Here is a 20781-nt window from a genome sequence, read left to right as displayed (position 1 = left end):
GCTCTTTATGAGTAAAGTTAAAATTTCTCCTTCAAATTGTGAACCAGTTTCTGAAAGGTAAGACTTTAATAGTTCAGAGTGCAAACCAGGCTGTGTAGTTGTGTGAATTTCTTTATTACATAGGAAATTATAATGTTTGAATTTATAAGAATTGAAAAGTTTAAAAACCTTCTGCTGGTATATACAGGGACTTTGAAGTAAATCAAACTTAGATTCCAACTCCAGTTCTGTCACTTAAAAATAAGTAACTTTGGAAAAATTAATTCTATTCTAAGCCTCAATGTTTTCCACCAAAAAATGGGGATAATGATTCTTGTTATTGTAAACATGAAAAATTATACATTTAATGTAACTTTATATATGTATATGTTTATGTGTATATGTATTTGTGAGTTTATATACTTATATATGTATGTATAGATATAACATGTATGTATGAATGGACATAGTATCTAATACATAGTTTTGCATAACAAATTAAATAGGTGTTCTTTCCATATTAATATTTCCTTTCATTAAAATGTTTTTGTCTATATCAATGGAAACAATGGAATAAAAATATTTGTTTTCTCATCTTTTTATTTTTGCATTGCAGGAGGATATACACTTATGATTGATGCTGATATGCTTACTTTGTAGCTTCTGATATTTTATTAAAAAAATGAAGATTGATTATCCATGTTGATCCAAGAACTGTGTTACATATGCCTTCATTTTTTTAGCTTATTAAATGTTCACAAAAACTCACTAAGTACCTATCATAATTTAATTTTACAAACATGCAAATTATGACTCAGAGTGATGACTGTTACTTTTTTGAAGGTATTAAAGGTAGATTTAGAAAAATAAAATTTACCGTTTTTGAAATATCCTTTGCAATAAGGTATGATATATATATTTTATAAAACATCAGTTCTGTAGACATTAGAGTAACACAAAATTATTTATGCACATATATTAATGATGGGATTTATGTAAAAATCCAGTACAATAAGACTTTTTGGCTTTCATGGCAAAAAAACTCAATCTCTTGAGTAGGGAGAGACATTTATAAGCAGATGTAGTAGTCAATTAGCTAAATAGAGACTTCCTCAAGGGTAGTTCAATATCATGGAAAATTGGTGGAAAAAATTGGAAAGTTACTGGTCAAGATTTATATGATATTTCTCATGAATAGATTAAAAAATTCTTTAAATGTAGTCAGCAGCCATCTTATAACTTCAAGAGGCATACTTACGTGGAAAAGTAAGAGACTGATGGTGAAAAGGTGCTTCCTCAGTCACCACCACCATTTCTATCTTCTGATAACATAACCCCTGACTTAGACCCTGAGCATCGATGAATCAGTGGATGCTCTGTGATGCTGGGAGTCTACCTTATCTGAAAGGAATGACACAATGTAAGTATTCTGTAAACACTTGTCAATGAATGAATAAGTAAAGATTAAACTTACAATACACCTCTCCAGAATATTTCCCATTATTTTAGAGGTAAACTGCTTCTGATCTCTGAAATTAGCATCTACAAAAGAATTGATGGAGCTAAAGAGACAGAAAAGCACTTTGGATAGCTGGGGAAGACTATGAAGTCTTGAGCAGAATGATTATGGAGAATTATAAGATGTGACTTTGGGGAGGTAGCCTGGTTCCAAGTAATCCAAGGAACTGTAGGTCAAGTATCCCAGGAGATTGGATTTTATTGATTATGTGAGAGAAATGCACTGTAGGGGTTTTGAAAAGGGAAGTGATATGATTTAAATAAGACATAAAGAAGAATATTTGGGCTGCTTCATGAGAATAAACCATTGAAGGCCAGAACAAAAGCAGAGAGAACTTGCAAGAGGCTACTACAGCGGACCAGGAAGGCAATGGGTGTTGTGGTAATTATCAATTTTGCAACATATTTTAAAGAAAGAGTCAGCAGGACTTATTAAATTTTTTTATAAATAAATTGAGTGAATAAGGGAGTGCAGAATACTATCAGATTTAAATTCTGAACAATAACATGGAAGGTGGTACCATTTAATTAAATAGGAAACACCTAGGAAGGAATAGATTTATTATAGTATATTAAAAATTTAGCTTTACAAATGCTAAATTGACATCTAATTGGAGATATCAGTTAGTTTCATATACAGCTTTGAAAATTAGGAGAGAGATAGAGGCAGAAGTCATACAATTTTGGAAAGCTTTAGCATTTATAATTCAGGAAAGGCAGGAAGATCTGAGTAAAGACACTAAGAAGATTTCAGGGATTTGGTAGAAAATCTGGGGCAGTGATTATTATGGGTCATATGCTATGTCAGAAGACACAATTATGATTCCATTGAATCCTCCCAAAATTCATATGTTGACATCCTAACCCCCAGTACCTCAGAATGTGACCTTGTTTGGGCATAGGGTCTTTACAGAGGTAATAAAGTACAAATAAGATCGTTAGGGTGGGCATGAATCCAACATGACTAGTAATTTTATCAAAAGAGGAAATCTGGATGCTTACAGGGAGAATACCATATGAACATAAATATGGTCATCAACAAGCCAAGGAACAGGTCCTTCCCTTCCAATTTTTAGAAGGAATCAACACTGTCAACACCTTGAATTTGAATTCCTAACATCCAGAATGGTGAGATGATAAGTTTCTATTGTTTAAGCCATCCAGTTTATGCTTCTTTGTTATGGTAGCTCTAGCAAACTAATACAGATTTTGTGCTGAGAAGTGGAGGTGCTGCTGTAATATATTTCAAAAAATGTGGAACTGGCTTTGGGATTGATTAATGGGTAGATGTTGTAGAAAAAACCTATGCCTTGTGAGAATGTTGGTAGAAATATGGGCATTGAAAGTTGATTCTAGTGAGGGCTCAGGAAGGAAATAGGAATGCTATAGAAAAAATATTTGTCCTCTGAAAGAATACATATATCATCATGAACATAATGTTGCTAGAAATTGAATATTAAAGCTGAAGTCTCAAGCGGAAATGAATATCTCTTTGGAAACTGGAGGAAGGGCAATTATTGTTATAGAGTGGAAGCTCTAGCAACTAATACAGTGATCTTTGGTCTATAGCCTTCCATTCATAATTCGCACTACTGACTTTGAATATGTAAATTATCTTGAGTTCTCAGTCTAACACTTTTGTGACTTTACACATAGTTCATCGTTTAACGAATTCCCTTCCCCTTCTCTCTTGTTCTCTCACTTTTCCCTTAAAGCTCTGCGGAAGTACTGCTTCCTCTGGGAAGCACTCCTAGATCCTAGCTTGATTTAGATGTTCCTTAGTACAACACAAATATATTTACAATGATATTTACTAATTTGATCTTTAATTGTCTGATCCCCTGGTTATACATGAAATCACTGAGAGTAGGGAACCAATCCTATTCAATATGGTAATACCAATATTTACGGCAGGTTGTTTGACACAAACACACCCTCCATAGATATTTTTTTGATTGGAGATTAAACAAAAGGTTAAATTTAAAATACTTTTAAAGATTTTTTTCTTGTTTTACAGGTAAACTAATATCTGAAATCAGCACTTAAAAAAGAATAGATGGAACCAGAGAACAATGTGACTTACTTTGTCCTCTTGGGCCTCACACAGAATCCAAAGGAGCAGAAAGTTCTTTTTGTTATGTTTTTGCTCTTCTACATTTTGACCATGGTGGGCAACATGCTTATTGTGGTGACTGTAACTTTTAGTAGGACCCTGGGCTCACCCATGTACTTCTTTCTTGCCAGTCTATCATTTATGGATTCCATTTATTCTTCAGTCATTTCCCCCAAATTGATTTCAGACTTGTTCTTTGGGGAAAATACCCTATCCTTCAGATTTTGTATGGCCCAGCTGTTTACAGAGCACTTTTTTGGTGGATCAGAGGTCTTTCTTCTGTTGGTGATGGCCTATGACCGCTATGTGGCCATCTGTAAGCCCTCGCATTATTTGGTTATCATGAGGCAATGGGTGTGTGTCGTATTACTGGTAGTGTCCTGGGTTGGAGGTTTTCTTCACTCAGTAATTCAACTTAGCACTATTTACGGGCTCCCATTTTGTGGGCCCAATGTCATTGATCACTTTATCTGTGACATGTACCCCTTACTGAAACTTGTCTGTACTGACACCCGTGTCGTTGGCCTCTTAGTGGTGGCCAATGGAGGACTGATTTGCACTATTGTGTTTCTGCTCTTACTCATCTCTTATGGTGTCGTCTTGTGCTCTCTAAAGAATCTTAGTCAGGAAGGGAGGCGGAAAGCCCTCCAGACCTGTGGTTCCCACATCACTGTGGTTGTCTTCTTCTTTGTTCCCTGTATTTTCATGTATGCAAGACCTGCAGAGACCTTCCCCATTGACAAATCATTGAGTGTGTTTTATACAGTCATAACCCCCATGTTGAACCCATTAATCTACACTCTGAGAAATTCTGAGATGAATAATGCTATGAAGAAGGTCTGGAGAAGAAATTTCCTAGCTCATAGTAAATAAGTTTGACATTCACCATGAAGAGAGTCCTTTGACTTTAGGGCTCATCTCCTTGGAACCCAAGAGTCTTCTTAAAACTTATCCACCTATCCTTTCCTTTAACAGCATTTATCATAATTATAATAAATAATTCTGTATGATTAGATTATTAATGACAGTTTATTTGCTTAATGCCACTCTATAATGTCTTATTTATCACTTCACCTAGAAACCTGTAATGCATATACAGCAAGAAGTCAATAAGAAATATATAGTGAATGAAATTTTTATAGTTAAACTAATATTTAATTAATTTATGCATTTATTTAATTTTTTCTGCAATTAGTTTTACTTTTTAGCTGGATTATTTATTACCCTTTCTTGTTCTTTTTTCCTAACTGAAACATTTAATGATATGTAGAATGTTCTCTTTGTTTAATTTCATTATATATGAAATATTTAGCATGTAACACTTCTGCTTTTTAAAATAAATAAATTGAAAGTTCAATAATAACATAAAAATATAAACCACATGAAATAATATGTGAAAAACAAATTTCTATTCCATCCCCATTAGTGTTTCCCAGTGTTCCTCCCCAGAGTAGTCATGAAAGCCTGTCTTAAGATTCTTCAAGGATTAATCTTTGCAAATACAAATGTGTTTACATACATGCTTGATATTTTTTTGTATGTCTATGTGTAAACATTTACAACTTTACTACTCATCATCTTGACTATCTTTCCATACCAGTTCATTTAGATCTAACTCATTCTTAGTTGTTCTCATACTATATAATTTTCTCTTATAATAATACTAGAATTAATGTATCCAGTATTCTTCATATTGTTTTTAATCCTTTTCTCTCACATATAATTCTGCAATAAATATATGTTTTGAATATATGTTCCTAGAAATGTTAGTTACTAGGAATAGAATTTTTCAGTCTAGAGTATATGTATTTAAAAAGTTGATATTCATAGTTGTTGCCAAAGTGACATCCATGAAGTTGTACCAAGTACACTTCTGCCCACAGTTTTTGAAATTATCTGCTCATCCACATTCTCAACAACTAGCGCTTGGTAAACATTTATGCTATACAACAATCTCATTCATAAAAGGAATTATAATTAGTTTGTATACTTTAATTGAAGTTCTTTCAATGTAATTGATTTAAGCATATTTTCACATGTTTAAAGTTAATGTATTTCTTTCTGTTTGAATTGTCTATAAATTTTTTTTTTTTTTTTTGAGGAAGATTAGCTCTGAGCTAACATCTACAGCCAATCCTTCTGTTTTGGCTGAGGAAGACTGGCCCCGATTAACATCCATGCCCATCTTCTTCTACTTTATATGTGGGATGCCTGTCACAGCATGGCCTGATGAGCAGTGCCATGTCCGTGCCTGGGATCCAAACCAGAGAACCCAGGCCGCTGAAGCAGAGCACGTGATCTTCACTATTCCGTTAACTGGCCTGGCCCTTTATAAATGATTTTTAAACTATTTTCTTCAATTGTTGGTCTTTTCCATACTGATTTTTATGAGGAATTATATATTAAGGAAATAATCTCTTTCATGTACGTGATTTGATTTTGACTTTCTTATGCTATGTATAATTTTTTTTCTTGGCTAGGTAGAATTTTTTAATATTCACCTAGTCAGATTTATAAATGGTTTTTGATTTTTTTATCTTCCTTAAAAATTTTTCAACACTTCAATCTAACCATAATATTTCCCCACATTTTTTAGAAGTTAATATTTTCTTAGCATTTTTGTGGTTTTATATTTTATATGAAATTTTTGATCTATTTGATGTTTATTTTGATATCATCAGTTAAATAGGATTAAGTTCTATTGTTTTGTCGGTGAATTATTTTGTAGTTGCATAATTATATTTTCACCACTGAGTAGAAATCCCAATTTCATTGTTTCTAAAGTCCTATATATATTTGGATGCAATTCAGGACTCTATTATTTTCCATTGATCTCTGCTGTCATGTGCCATTTAATACAAAAAATAATTGCATTTCTTCTATAATACATTGTGATATGCAATAAGCCTAGGACTCCCTCATTAATCTCCTTTTTCAGAATTATGTCCATTCCTGCATACTTATGTTATGGAATTAAACTTATGATAAGCTAGAAAGGTCACAAAAAAGTTGTTATTTTCAATGTGTTTTGATTTAGGAAGATTAATTTAGCAAGATTGTATATCTTTAGAATTTTGAGGGTTCTTATCCATGAGGAGGGTAAATGTTTACATTTAGTTACGTCTTTTTTATGCTCCCTAGTAGTACTTTATTTTTTCTTTCTGTTACTTATTCTTTATAGGTGGCTACTCTTCTTCTTCCCTGACCCATAAAATGCTAGCTAACACTTTTGCTGTAAGAAAAACCGCCACTTTCAGGAAGTGTATGACTTAAGTATTTGCTGAGCATCTTTTGATGCTGCTGAGGTCATTCTGCTGATGGGGATGGCCTCTGACAGCTTAGGGACATTCTGTAACACAGACCATCATGAGCAGATTGTATAGCTGTGGCCATCTCACTGGAGTGTCCTAGGATGGAGGCTCTATTCATTCAATAATTCGGATTCTTTTCAGAGTCTGACTGCCTTTTTGCAGTCCCAACGTCATTGATCATGAGTGACAGGAACACTGCTGAAATTCATCTTCTTGGAAACTCATACCTTTGGTCTCTTCACTGCTGCCCAAAGAGGGTTCATCTGCTCATTAAACTTTCTCCTCCTACTGGTCTCCAATATGGTCATCATATACCCTTTGAATTGTCACAGTTTGGATGGTAGGTGCAAAGCCCTCTCCACCAGTGTCTCTCACACCACTGTGGTTATTTTACACTTTGTGTCCTGCATGTTTGTGTATCTTCCTCCAGTGACCACACTTTCCATCAAGTTATGGCTGTGTTTTGTACTATGATAACTCCCATGTTAAATCCTTTAATCTACACCTCAGGAGTGCAGAAGTAGAAAATTCTGTGAAGAATCTCAGAGTCACAAGGTGACTTTAACAGAGAAATATACATGACAACATAAAATAACTTTATCCCTTAAATGATGAAGAGTTAAAAAAAAAGCTAATTTCTACCATTCTGGGCCAAATTAACACTATTTGTCAAAATTATGTTGATTTTTGTGGATAGGCACTCTGAGGACAGGCCTTGACAGGAAATCATCAATATAAAAATATCCCGTTAACATTTTTGTGTTACCCAATTGTTTGTCAAACTTTGCGTTGCTGTCAGAATCACTTTGATATCTTGTGAAAATATGGATTCCCAGGACAAAGCTCTAGAGATTCTGATTTAGTGAAGCTGCTGATTGATAGATTTAGCTTTTTAAACAATTATCTTGATGTTTTTGAAGTAGGTGATCCTTGCAGGCAGTTTGACCAAGAGTCCTATAGATTACATTCACATCCTGAGCCTATCAATAGAGTTATTTTATTAAGGCATTTTCTAGGAAGAATTCTTCACAGCAGAAGCTGGGAGGATGATGAAATTCTCAAAACATCTTAATTCTTACAATGCAACCTTGTTACCTAGGCAATGGCAAAAGAAAAATAAAGCATTCTTGGAAAAAAGGAATTTTGGGTATTCTCCAATTTCTCTTTCTGTACTTTGTAATCTTCTGGCACATTTTATCTGATTCTGTTTTTATTTTTCTTCCTCCAAAAGGAAAGATCTACCAGCTATTTTTGCTATATTATTTGCACTAACACTCATGGTTATTGTAATTGTATTGTAAACTAGTCATTCATATTGAGAGCTTTGTTTTATGAAAATTTTTATGTATCATATGTTTTATGTACATTTTTGAGGAACAAGTGAAAAGATTTAATACATTATAATGCTTGAGAGCACAGCATTTGAGTTAGACAGTCCTGAGTTCAAATCTTAACTTTGCCTTTTATAGTGTGAACTTTGGCAAAACATTACCTCTTTAAGCTACAGTTATCGGGGAATGATGGAGATATTTTCAAGGTCAAATATGCAATCTGTATAAGGTCTTAGACAATCAAATGCTTGGAAATGTTAGTTATTATGAACACTTTTTATTACTGGAAATTTTAAAATTGTAGTAGAACTACTTACATGGCCTAGAATATTAAGCTAATTTTTTTTTAACTTTAGAAAGTATTATGCATGATTTCTCTGTGCCTGCTGAGAACATGAGAGCTGACTGACCTTGTGGGAATTTCTGTGCCTGGAATGGTCTCCAATCTCCTTGGCATTTCTGAATTTCTCTCTCTTGTTCTCTGATCTATATTGACCCCGTACCTCTAAGGACTTGATGATGTTCCAATTGTGGGTCTGATTTCCTTGACAAGACTTGTGTGAGGGTAAAATTTTATTATGAAAGTGAGACCAACATAGCAAGTAGAATATGTAAAGACTTAAAATACAGGGAAGTATTTTTTCAGAAGTGGTATAGGGTGTATGTTTGTTCAATATCACATGTCCAGTTTAGAAGAAAGCTTGGCCTCAAATAAACGCTTAATCAATAATTATGGAATGAATGACTATTGTCTCTTTCTAACCTTCTTAAAAATATTTGCTTTTGTAAAAAAGGACATTTGTTAACTAGAATGCTTCTGAGATTGATGACATTCCTTTCTTGGTGATAAATTGAAATGGGGAATTTTAGGTCTGTTTGGCATATGTCAAGTTACTTATCTGAAGACAGAGAATAATGTCTATCTAGTTTAAGTAGAAGAGACTTAGGATATGCAATAAAATAGCTTAAAGACTCTTTGGCAGGACTTGGGTCACAGATTCTAGGTTCAGCTACAATTAATACATTTCAGAAGCACACCTGGACAATACAGGGGTTCTAAAGGAAGTATTGTCCTGCTGACACCAAGATCATGCTGCTGCTGGCTAAATTGCAAAGGTGACACCACTTCCCTGACCTCAGAACCCTTCTGGCTCTCAGAACGACTTAATCTCAGATAACTTATTTCCAATTGAAGTTTGCACAGATGCTCCTGGTTGGCAGAACTCAAGTCACATATCTGCACCCGAGCAGCAGGAGCACAGGGAAATGTAGTTCTTTGGATTTTATGTTGGCAAAGTGGGTTCATACTTGGGGAACTAACAACAGGTGCAGGACATTTTTAAGGGATTTAGGGGGCAGCCATACACTCCAGGTGTTCACTACCATTGGGGATATGATCTCATAAAACGAATTTCATTTATCCCATAGATAATTGTTTATTCCTAGAAAAATTAAGCGTGCCCCTGTTTCTACCTTACACGTATGAAGACTAGCAGAACTAAAGGACTGAGGAAGCTGGAGAGCAGGAAATTTATTGACACCATAGAGAGGTATTCATACACTCACTTATTTTTACTGAATACCTGCTGTGTAGTAATTGTGGTTAGTCCTGAAGTAGAAATAGAAAGGACTTAGAACAGTCTTTAACCTGCTGGAACTAGTGTAGTCTAGCCTATGATTTGGTAGCACTTCTCAAGTAGCTCTTCTACCTTAATTGTGAGATGTTCATTAGATGGAAGCTTTCCTTAGTTAAAAACAAATTGTTGTCTTACTTTACTGAGTCTCACCTTAAAAAAAAATGACGGTACCCTACTGTGTTTCAGGCATTTTGTTAAGCATTTTCCATGCATTATGTTTTTCAATCATTATAGCTTCTAGAGTGGGTATTATTCATTTCTTTTTACTGAAAATCAAACAAACAAACCTTGATGCTTAGCGGTGTTTAAAATAACTTCTTCAATGTTAGACAATTGTAAGAAGCTTAACCCTGGTCACCTTTCTCCAACATATTTGGAATCCTGTTTGAAATGCACAGCTATGGTCAAATAGGTCAGATCAGAGTTTGTCTTTAAAGTTTCAAGCCAGCTCATTCCATCTTGCCTCATATTTCTTTCTGCCTGACCCTGGGCTCCAAATACAGGCTTCTGGGTCATCTAGCTTATGCATATGCAGTTGTGTACTTCCTTTTCCTGCTCACTTGTCATTAAAAACTTTATTTTTTAAAGTAGTTCTAAGTTCACAGCAAAACTGAGCAGAAAGTCTAGAGAGTTCCCATATATCTCGTTTCCTACTCTTGACATCACACACCACGATGATACATTTGTTACAGTTGGTGAACTTACATTGACACATCATTATTGCCCAAAGTCCATAGTTTACACTAGGGTTCACTCTTGATGTTGTATCTTCTAAGAGCTTGGATGCATGAATAATAACATGAATCCACTGTTGTAGTAGCATACAGAATAATGTCACCGCCCTAGAAATCCTGTGTACTCTGCCTATTCATCCCTCTCATCCTCCCAACTCCTGATGTTTTCACTGTCTCCCAAAATGTCATATTTTTGGAATTATGCAGCATCTGGCCTCTCAGTTTCACTTCTTTTACTTACTAATATGCATTTAAGTGTCCTCCATATCTTTCATAGCTTGACTGCTCATTTATTTTTAGTGCTGAGTAGCATTTCATTGTCTGGTGTTTATCCATTCTCTTATTAAAGAAGACATTGATTGTTTGTTTTAGCAATTATACATAAAACTGCTATAAACATCAATGTGAATGTTTTGCTTGGACATAACTTTTCAGTTCATTTGGGTAAATCCCAATAAGTGTGATTGCTGGGTTGTATGATAGGAGTGTATCTGGTTTTGTAAGAAATTTCCAAACTGTCTTTCAAAGTGGCCATACCATTTTCCATTCCCACCAGAAGCGAATGAGGGTCCTTATTGCTCACATCCTCACCAGCAGTTAATGTTGTCAGTGTTTTGGATTTTGGTCATTCTAATAAGCATGCAGTAGTATCTCCCTGTTGTTTTAATTTGCATTTTCATAACTATATATGACATTGAACATGTTTTAATGTGTTCGCTTGCTATCTTTATAACTTCATTGTGAGGCATCTGCTTAGGTTTTGCCCATTTTTTTAAATTAAGTTTTTAGGTGTTTTTAAACCACTTTATTGGGGTATGATTGACAAACAAAAGGCTGTACATATTTAATGTCTACAACTTGATGAATTTGGAGATAAGTACACATCCATGAAAACATCACCACAATCTATGCCATAAACCTATCCAACACCTCCAAAAGTTTCCTCCTGCCATCTTTATTGTTATTATTTTTTGTGATACGAATGCTTAACGTAAGACCCACTTCCTTAGAAAATTTCAAGGTGTACAAAACAATATTGCTAACTGTAGACAATGTACTATAAAGTAGGTTTCTGGGGCTGATCAGTCTTGGATAACCAAAACTTTGCACCCTTTGGATAAAACCTCCTAATTTCCCCATCTTCCTGGCCAGCTGCTGGGAATCAACATTCCACTCTCTGCTTCTATGAGTTTGACTATTTCAGATTCATCATATAAGTGGTATCATGTAGTATTTTTTTGTGTCTGGCTTATTTCACTTAGCATACTTCTCTCAAGGATTATCAATGTTGTTGCAAATGTCAGGATTTCCTTCTTTTAAAGGCTGAATAAATAGTATTTCATAAGATGTATATATGTCATTTTCTTTATCCATTCATTTGTTGATTGACATTTAGGTTGCTTCCATTTCTTGGCTATTGTGAATAATGCCACAATGAATATGGGAATGCAGATATATCTTCAAAATCTTGATTTCAATTCCTCTGGATATATACCCAGAAGTGGGATTACTGGATCATATGGCCACTTCTATTTTTTTAGGAACCTACATACTGTTTTCCATAGTGACTGCGCCAATTTACATTCTCATCAACAGTGTTCAAGGCTTCCAATTTTTCTACATCCTTGGCAACACTCGTTATCTGTTGTTTTGTTCATATAGCATTCCTAGTAGATGTGACATGATATTTCATTATGGTTGGTTGAGATGTGTAATTCTTTTTATACATTGTTGGATTCTATTGCTAATACTTTGTAGAGGTTTTTTGCACCTATGTCATTAGAGATATTGCTCCATAGTTTTCTTTTCTTGTGATGTGTTGCCTGATTTTAGTATTAGGGTAATGCTGACCACATAGAATGAGTTAAGGAGTATTCACTGTGTTGCTATTTTCTAGAAAAGATTGTGGACAATACCTTAAATGTCTCATAGAATTCTGGAGTGTGAACTTCACCTGTGCTTCTCAGTCCTCCCCATCTTAGGTGGGATAGGATGGCTGGTGGGGGCTGGAGTTGTGCATTTCCTTTCCCCCAGAGCCTTCTGAAAAGACTCCAGCTTGGTAGGCTCTGGTAAAATAGTTTCTCCTGATGGCAGGCTTTGTTAACAACAGAATGCTCTGGTGTATTTTTAAATGGTTCCCTTCTCTTCCTGATGGATGGTATTTTCCCCAATATTCACTGTGATAACCTGGTAGATTATCTGGAGGTAAAACTTACAAAACGTCAGGGCCCCTGATGACTTAGTTGACTTGGAGTTTTTATCTTTCTGCCTTGTCTATTTTGAGCCTCCAGCAGTTCATCAATTACAGTTCAGATTTCCTACCTCAGCATTGATTACTGCTGTGGTTTCTGCTTTTGGGTAATTTGTGATTCTCTGTAGCTACCTGAATGTCACTCTCCATTTTGGGGGCCAGTGGTTTGTCTTGTGACCTCACACCCCTGACAGATGTAAGCTTTGTTGATTTTTCACTTCATTCAGCTTTCTAATTCTTAGGATGAAGCTGTGACTTCAAAGCTCCTGATATGCTGGGCCAGAAACTGGAAGTCCCTCTAACTCATTTTAAAAGAGATTCTGCCATTGCACCATGTAAAGACACAGAGAGAAATTGACTGTAAATGCAAACCAAATTCCTTACCAAATCTGTACTGCCCAGCAGGATTTGGTTCCTGTCCATCTCTTCAACCTCAGTTTGTACTATCCTGTCCATTTCCTATTCCCCTTTAAAAACAATGATATTTCATTTTCTTGAACTTGCCAAGCTCTTTTCAATGTTGGATCTTAGTGCATACAACAGTGCTTCCCACAGTAATGACTTCTCATCATTTGGAATTCAGCTTAAGTATCACCTTTTAAAGAGTCTTCTCTGATTGCATTATCCAACATGGTATCTTCTCCTTTTTTATTACCAAGTACCCTGTTTTGTGTCTTATTAACAATGATCACAGGTTATAATTACTCTAAAGTTGTTACACCTAAATTGGAGAGTAAATTTTGATATACACAATCCCACGTTTATAGGCAGAAAAAATTGAGTATTAGATAATAGGAAAGAAAATCTTGCTACAACAAGGTGGGGAAACAAGGGACAAATTTATCTTCATTGGAACAAAATGACTGAACCAATATTTTATTCTTGACTAGCAATAGTTCCATAACGATTCTGAGGCTATTTTTTCTCCTTGTTACATCTTCCTTACCCTAATTATGTGATGGGTCTAACAGGTCTTTTTTTTCATATTTGAGAACTAATGCAGTTCCTTCACTGTTTATTTTCAAAAAAATTTTTTGGAAGCTCTTTTTTGAAGATTGGCCTTGAGCTAACATCTATTGCCAATCATCTATTGCCAATCTCCCTCTGATTTTAATTTTTCTCCCAAAGCCCCCCAGTACATAGTGTATACCCTAGTTGTAGGTTCTTCTATTTTCTGTATGTGGGACACCTCCTCAGCATGGCTTGATGAGTGGTACTACGTCCATACCCAGGAACCAAATTGGCAAACCCCAGCCTGCTGAAGTGGAGCCCACAAACTTAACCACTGGGCCATGGTCTGGCCCTTGTTTTGTTTTGTTTTGTTTTTTTAATACAGTTGCTCTTTTAAAATTTTCTAGAAAATCCCAGTGGTTTACTTAAGCAACAGTCAGTCTTCACACCTTCCAAATGCAGGACTCTATGGTTAACATAGTTAGAAGGTATAAAATCTTCAGTGATATTTTCCCCTATTTAGCAGAAAATGTTACCCTCTGAAGAACTGCTACAGTTACCTCAGGTGATGCTTTATTAGGCTTACAGCATGAGATAAAAAGGTGCACGAATGCCCTCTCCAAATCTCGAGTCCAATTCTTTAGCCATATGAACCGACTAGAGTGAGATGGACTGAACATCTGAGTGGTAGTTATTCTTTACTGATGTCACTAGAAAAGAAGTTACTTAAAATTTTTTTCTTGGTAAAAATGGCTACTTGCTATCCTTTTTGTGTAGACATGCAATTTATTTGCATATTAGTTAAATTATCCTAACATAGAACATTTTTATTTTTCTATTTTCACCATGGAATTCCTTTGAAATAGAACTAGAATGCAAGTTAGAATTTTCTGAAGTATTTAGAAGACTCCATGAGGAAAATGGATGGACAAACCCACAGGATATCAAATATATTTTCAAGGAATAATGCAGCCTTTGACCTCTGTAATAAGAGTGAATGGAAAGCAATTTCCAGCTCCATGTGAGTGAAGTTGAGTCCTCCTTCGAATTGTGAACAAGTTTCAAAATGTAGGACTTTAATAGTTCATGGTGGAAACCTGGCTTTGCAGTCTTGTGAATTTCTTTATTGTGTAGGAAATTATATCACTGGAGTTTATAAGAATTGAAAAGTTAAAAAGCTTCCTGGCTAAATAGGGACTTTGAGGTTGGTCAATGTAAATTCCAATTCAAATTTGGTCATTTAAAAATATTTAACTTTGGAAAAATTAACTCTATATTCTGACAGTTTTTCACCTATAAAATTGGGATAACAATACATGTTACTCTAAAGGTTAAATATGATAAAATAATTAGAATGATATATATGTATGCATATGCATATATATTCTGAAACATGCATGATATACACACTTTGAGTAAAATAAAACTGTTTTTGCATGAATGTCAATCATATGGTTTATTTTAAAAACCCAGCACAATAAGACTCTTTGGTTTTCAGGGCATTTAAATTAAGTTTCTTTAGCAAGAGAGAGAAATTTATAATCAAATGTAATAGTCAACTAGCCAAATGGAAACTTCCTGAAGAGAAGCTCAGTATCATTGAGAAAAAAGTAGAACAAATTTAGAAAGTTACTGCTCAGGATTTTTATACTTGTCATGAATAGATTTAAATTTAAAATGAGGTCAGAAGCATCTTATAATTTCAAGAGGTATACTTACTGGAAAAGTAGGAGACTGATGGTGAAATGGTGATTCCTCAGTCACCACCACCATTTCTGTCTTCTGATGATATGACCCCTGACTTAGACCTTGATTCTCAATGAGTAAGTGGACACTGTGATGCTTGGAGTCTACCTTATCTGAAAGGCAGGACAGGGTGCAAGTATTCTATAAACATTTGTCGATTGAATAAATATGTAAAGATTAAATTTACAGTGTACCTTTATATGATATTTCCCATTATTTTAGAGGTAAACTGTTTCTGATATCTGAAATTAGATCTATGAAAAGTAGATGGGACTAAGGAGATAGACATGCATTTTGGATATTTGAGGAAGAGTGTAAAGTCTTGAGCAGAATGAACATAGAGAATCGTAAGATGGAAATTTGGGGAAGCAGTCTCCTTCCAAGTCATCTGGGGTCTTGGAGACCGTGGTAGAGAGATTGGATTTTATTGAGTATGTGATAGGAATCCACTGTAGGGATTTGATCAGGGTAGTGATAAGATCATTTGGGCTGCTTCAGGAAAAAAGATTATTCGAGGCCAAAATTAAAGCAAAGAAACCTTGCAGGAGGCTACTGCAGTAGACCAGAGAGGTAATGAGTGTAATGGTAATGATCAATTTTGCAGTATACTTAAAATGGGGAGTCAACAAAAAGTATCATTAAGTAATGTAAGAGGAATAAAAGAGTGAAGGACACTGTCAGATATTTGGTCTGAACAATAACATGTAAAGTGGTGCCATTTAACTATATAGGGAATACCTAAGAGGAAAGATTGAATATTTGTGGAAAATTGAATATTTAGTTTTAAAAAACACTGAATTGATTTCAAATAGAGATGTCAATTAGGTAGTTGAAATTAGGGGAGAGAGGGGGCAGAAGGCACATAATTTTAGAGTGCTTTAGCATTTGTAGTTCAGGAAAAAGAGGAAGATGCAAGTAAAGACACTAAGAAGGAGACTTCAGTTAGTTGGTAGAATATCTGGAATAGTGACTGTTATGGGTCATATGCTACATCAGGTGACACAATTATGGTTCCATTTTATCCTCCCAAAATTCATATGTTGAAGTTGTAACCTTCAGTATGTCAGAATGTGATCTTATTTGGGGGTAGGTTGTTTACAGAAGTAATCACATTAAAATAAGATCATTAGGGGAACACTAATCCAAAGTGACTTGTGTTCTTATTAAAAGATGCTGACATGCTTAGAGTGAGAACACAATGTGAGCATAAATACAGTCACCTACAGGCCAAGGAAAGAGATTTGAAGCAGCTCCTTCCCTCACAGTCTTCAGAAAGAATCAACACGGTGAGCATCTAGATTTTTAATTTCAGAACTGTGATATGACAAATTTCTGTTCTTTAAGCCACCCAGTTTGTGCTAAATACTTATGGCAACTCTAGCAAACTAATACAGCTTTTGATACTGAGAGGTGGGGTGAGTGCTGTAATAAATGTCATAAAATGTGGACATGGCTTTGGGATTGGGTGAGGTAGATGCTGGAAGAGTTTAGGGCTGACTGTTAGAAAAAGCCTAGACTACCTTGAAGAGACTGTTGGTAGAAATATGGCTATCGAACGATGATTCTGATGAGAGCTCAGAAAGGAATGAGAAGCACTGTAGGAAGATAAAAGGCCTCTATCATCATAGAAGATACGTGTATCATCATAAACAAATGTTGCAAGAAATATAATGTGAAGGTGCTTCTGGTGGGGTCTCAAATGAAAATAAGAAACAAGCTATTGGAAACTAGAGGAAAGGTGATCATTGTTCTAAAGTGGCAGCCCTACCAACTAATGCAGTGACCTTTGGTTTATAGCCTTCCATTCATAATTTGTTCTACGGACTCTCAATATGTAAATTCTCTAAAGTGAGTCACAGTTTTGTGACTTCATCCATGCTGCATCTTTTTATGGAATTCCTTTCTGATCCTCTCTTGTTCTTTCATGTCACCTTTAATGCTCAGCTGAAGTATTGCTTCCTTTGAGATAAATTCTCAGTTCTTAGTTTGATTTAAATATTCCACAGCACAGGAATATATGATACTTATTACATTGATCTTTTATTGTCCGATCCTATGATTATATATTAAATCACTGAGTAGGGAATCATATTTTAATCCACTTGATAATCCCACTCTCTATTTTGACACAGATGCCCCATAGGCATTTTTGATTGAATGAATAAATAAATAAAGATTAAGCTTATAATATGTTTAAGATACTTTTCCTTGTTTTATAGGTAAACTGCTTCTAATATCTGAAGTCAGCATCTGTAAAGACTAGATGGAAGCAAGGAACAGTATGATTTACTTTGTGTTCTTGGGCCTCACACAGAATCCAAAGGAGCAGAAAGTCTTTTTTGTTATGTTCTTGCTCTTCTATACATTGACCGTGGTGGACAACATGCTCATTGTTGTGACTGTAATTCCCAGTAAGACACTGGGAACCAATGTACTTTTTGCTTACTAGCTTATCGTTTATGGATGTCATTTATTCCTCAGCCCTTTCTCCCAAACTTATTTCAAACTTGTTCTTTGGGGAAAATGCCATATCCTTCCAATCTTCTATGACTTAGCTCTTTACAAAGCACTTTTCTGGTGGATCAGGGATCTTCTGTTCGTGATGGCCTATGACCATTATGTGGCCGTCTGTAAGCCTTTGCATTACTTGGTTATCAGGAGGCAATGGGTGTGTGTTGTGTTACCCATAGTGTCCTGTGATGGGGGTTTTCTGCACTCAGTAACTACTTATGGGCTCCCATTCTGTAGCTCCAATGTCATTGATCACTTTATCTGTGACATGTACCCTTATGGAAACTGATCTCTACTGACACCTATGTCATGGCCTCTTAGTGGTGGCCAGTGGAGGACTGATCTGCACTGTTGTGCTTTTGCTCTTACTCATCTCTTATGGTGTCATCTTTCACTCTCTAAAGAACCCTACCCAGGAAGGTAGTCAGAAAGCCCTCCAGACCTGTGGTTCCCACATCACTGTGGTTGTCTTCTTCTTTCTTCTTTGTATTTTCATGTATGTGAGACCTGCTAAGACCTTCCCCATTGAAAAATCATTGAGTGTGTTTTATACAGTCAAAACTCCCATGCTGAACCCGTTAATTTGTATTCTGAGAAATTCAGAGATGACAAATGCTATGAAAAAGCTCAGGAGAAGAAATGTCATATCTTTTAGTAAATAAGCACATCAATCCACAATGAAGAGAGTCTTTTGACATTAGCGTCCATTTCCTTGGATGGCAGAAGTCTTCTTAAACCTGATGCTGACTTTTCTTTCTTCAAATAATTTATCGTAATTATCATTAAAACGTGAACTAAGTGATTTTAATAATAAAAATTTTTCTCCCTGCTAGAACGCAAGGTCTATACTGTCTTGTAAATCACTTCACCTAGAAAGATGTAATGCCTGTATAGCAAGGAGTCACTAATATGTAATGAGTCAGTGAGGAACTTTTTATGTAGTTATAGTAATTTTAATCAGTTTATGCATTAATCTTTTTTTACTTTTTTCTGAGACTTAGTAGTATTTTTATTTAGATTCTTGTCATTTAAGTTAGTCTTTTACAGTATTTAAAATATTTTATGCTGTATAGATTTTCTTCTCTAAGAAATACAGTGACACTACACATCAAATTTTTATTGTAACACTACTTTTTAAAGAAAAATTGCAGTGTAATAGATAACAAATGGTAAAAGTAAAAACCATACAAAATGGGATAAAGTATAGAAAAACTTCTTATTTATCTCTATAGTCTACAGTTCTTTTCCCCAGAGGCAGTCACTTAAACCATTTCTTAAGTTTCATCAGGTAATAATCTTCGCAAATGCAAATGTATTTAAACATATTTATATATTTCCTGTGTATGTAAATGTATGCTTTTACTATGCACCATCTTGAAGATATTTCCATAGCAGTCCATATAGGTCTAACTCTTAGTTTTCCTCATACTGTATCATCCTGCCTTATAAATATGTACTAAAATTAATGTATCCATTCCTCTTCATGTTGGTCCTTATCTTTTTCTATGATAAATGATTTTGCAATAAATATACGTTTTTGAATATGTGCAAGTATGAGTTCCTAGAAGTGAAAATGTTATATACATATTTGAATCAATAGTCAGATAGCACATGTATATAAAATGTTACTATTCATAGTTATTGCCAAACTGCCATCATTGAGGTTGTACTGACAGCTGCATTCCTGCTCACCATCTGTGATGATATTTTTGTCCACGTTCTTAACAGCCAGTTCCTGATAAATATTTATGGCATATGACAATCTGATTAAAGTTATTTTTTTATACTTTCATCAAAATCTTGTTGATATAATTGAGTTTGAGCATCTTTCACATGTTTCATATGATTTGTGTTTCCTTTTCTCTAAATGATCTATTAATGTCTTTTATCTATTTCATTCCATTGTTGATCTTTTCCGTATTGCTATTTTTTTTTTCAGGGAAAGATTAACCCTAAACTAACATCTCTTGCCAATCTTCCCCTTTTTTTTCCTTCCTCCCCAAAGCCTCAGTACGTGGTTATATATGCTAGTTTTAAGTCTTTCTAGTTCTTCTCTGTGAACCACTGCCACAGTGTGGCAACTGACAGACAGGTGGTATGGTTCCACAAACGGGAAGTGAACCTGGCTATGAGGGCTGGCTCATCTATACTGATTTTTATTCGTAATGATCCCTTTACTATCATATATGTAATTATTATTTTTCTAGTTGTGTTATGTTTTTAACTTTTTTATACTATATCAAAAGCTTTTATATGTAAACATTTTTTCTTTACATTTTGTATTTATTTATTTAATTTTTGGTTTCCCTATCTTGCTTAAAAAGACTTTCCCCACTTCACTCTTACCTAAATACTCCTCATCTATTTTTAGAATTTAATTTTTAAAGAATTTTTGTACTATCTTATATTAAAACTTTTGTTTCATATGGAATTTATTTTAATATAAGAGTTAAGTAAGGATTGAATTTTGTTTTCTAAATTTTAGTCATTTTTTTCTAGTTCCACAATTAACTTTGCCATTGACTTGAAATCTTGCCTATTCTATTTTAAAATCCCTTATGTATTTGGATCCAACTCAGGACTCTATTCATTTTGTTGATCTCCTTATTCATGTACTAATTGAAACAATGAAACAATGAATTCATATATAACATTTTGATATGTGATAAGACTAGCAGTCCCTCATTGCTATTCTTTCC

The 20781-nt window shown here is 34.7% G+C and overlaps 1 protein-coding gene across 1 annotated transcript; it reads left to right on the top strand.

The window, feature by feature from the left end:
- Positions 1-3553: 3553 nt before the first annotated feature.
- LOC139040552 (olfactory receptor 4A47) lies at positions 3554-4483 on the top strand. Its single transcript, XM_070487310.1, has one exon. The coding sequence runs from the start codon at positions 3554-3556 to the stop codon at positions 4481-4483; it is 930 nt and encodes a 309-aa protein (XP_070343411.1).
- The last annotated feature ends 16298 nt before the right edge of the window (positions 4484-20781 follow it).

Source organism: Equus asinus, chromosome 17 (genome assembly GCF_041296235.1).
Source record: "Equus asinus isolate D_3611 breed Donkey chromosome 17, EquAss-T2T_v2, whole genome shotgun sequence".
In the NCBI taxonomy this organism is placed as follows: domain Eukaryota; kingdom Metazoa; phylum Chordata; class Mammalia; order Perissodactyla; family Equidae; genus Equus; species Equus asinus.
This window is presented reverse-complemented; position numbering and strand designations above follow the sequence as displayed.

Bases quoted from the DNA above. Each gene is read 5' to 3' on its own strand.
- LOC139040552 (XM_070487310.1), top strand. From the start codon at position 3,554: ATGGAACCAGAGAACAATGTGACTTACTTTGTCCTCTTGGGCCTCACA.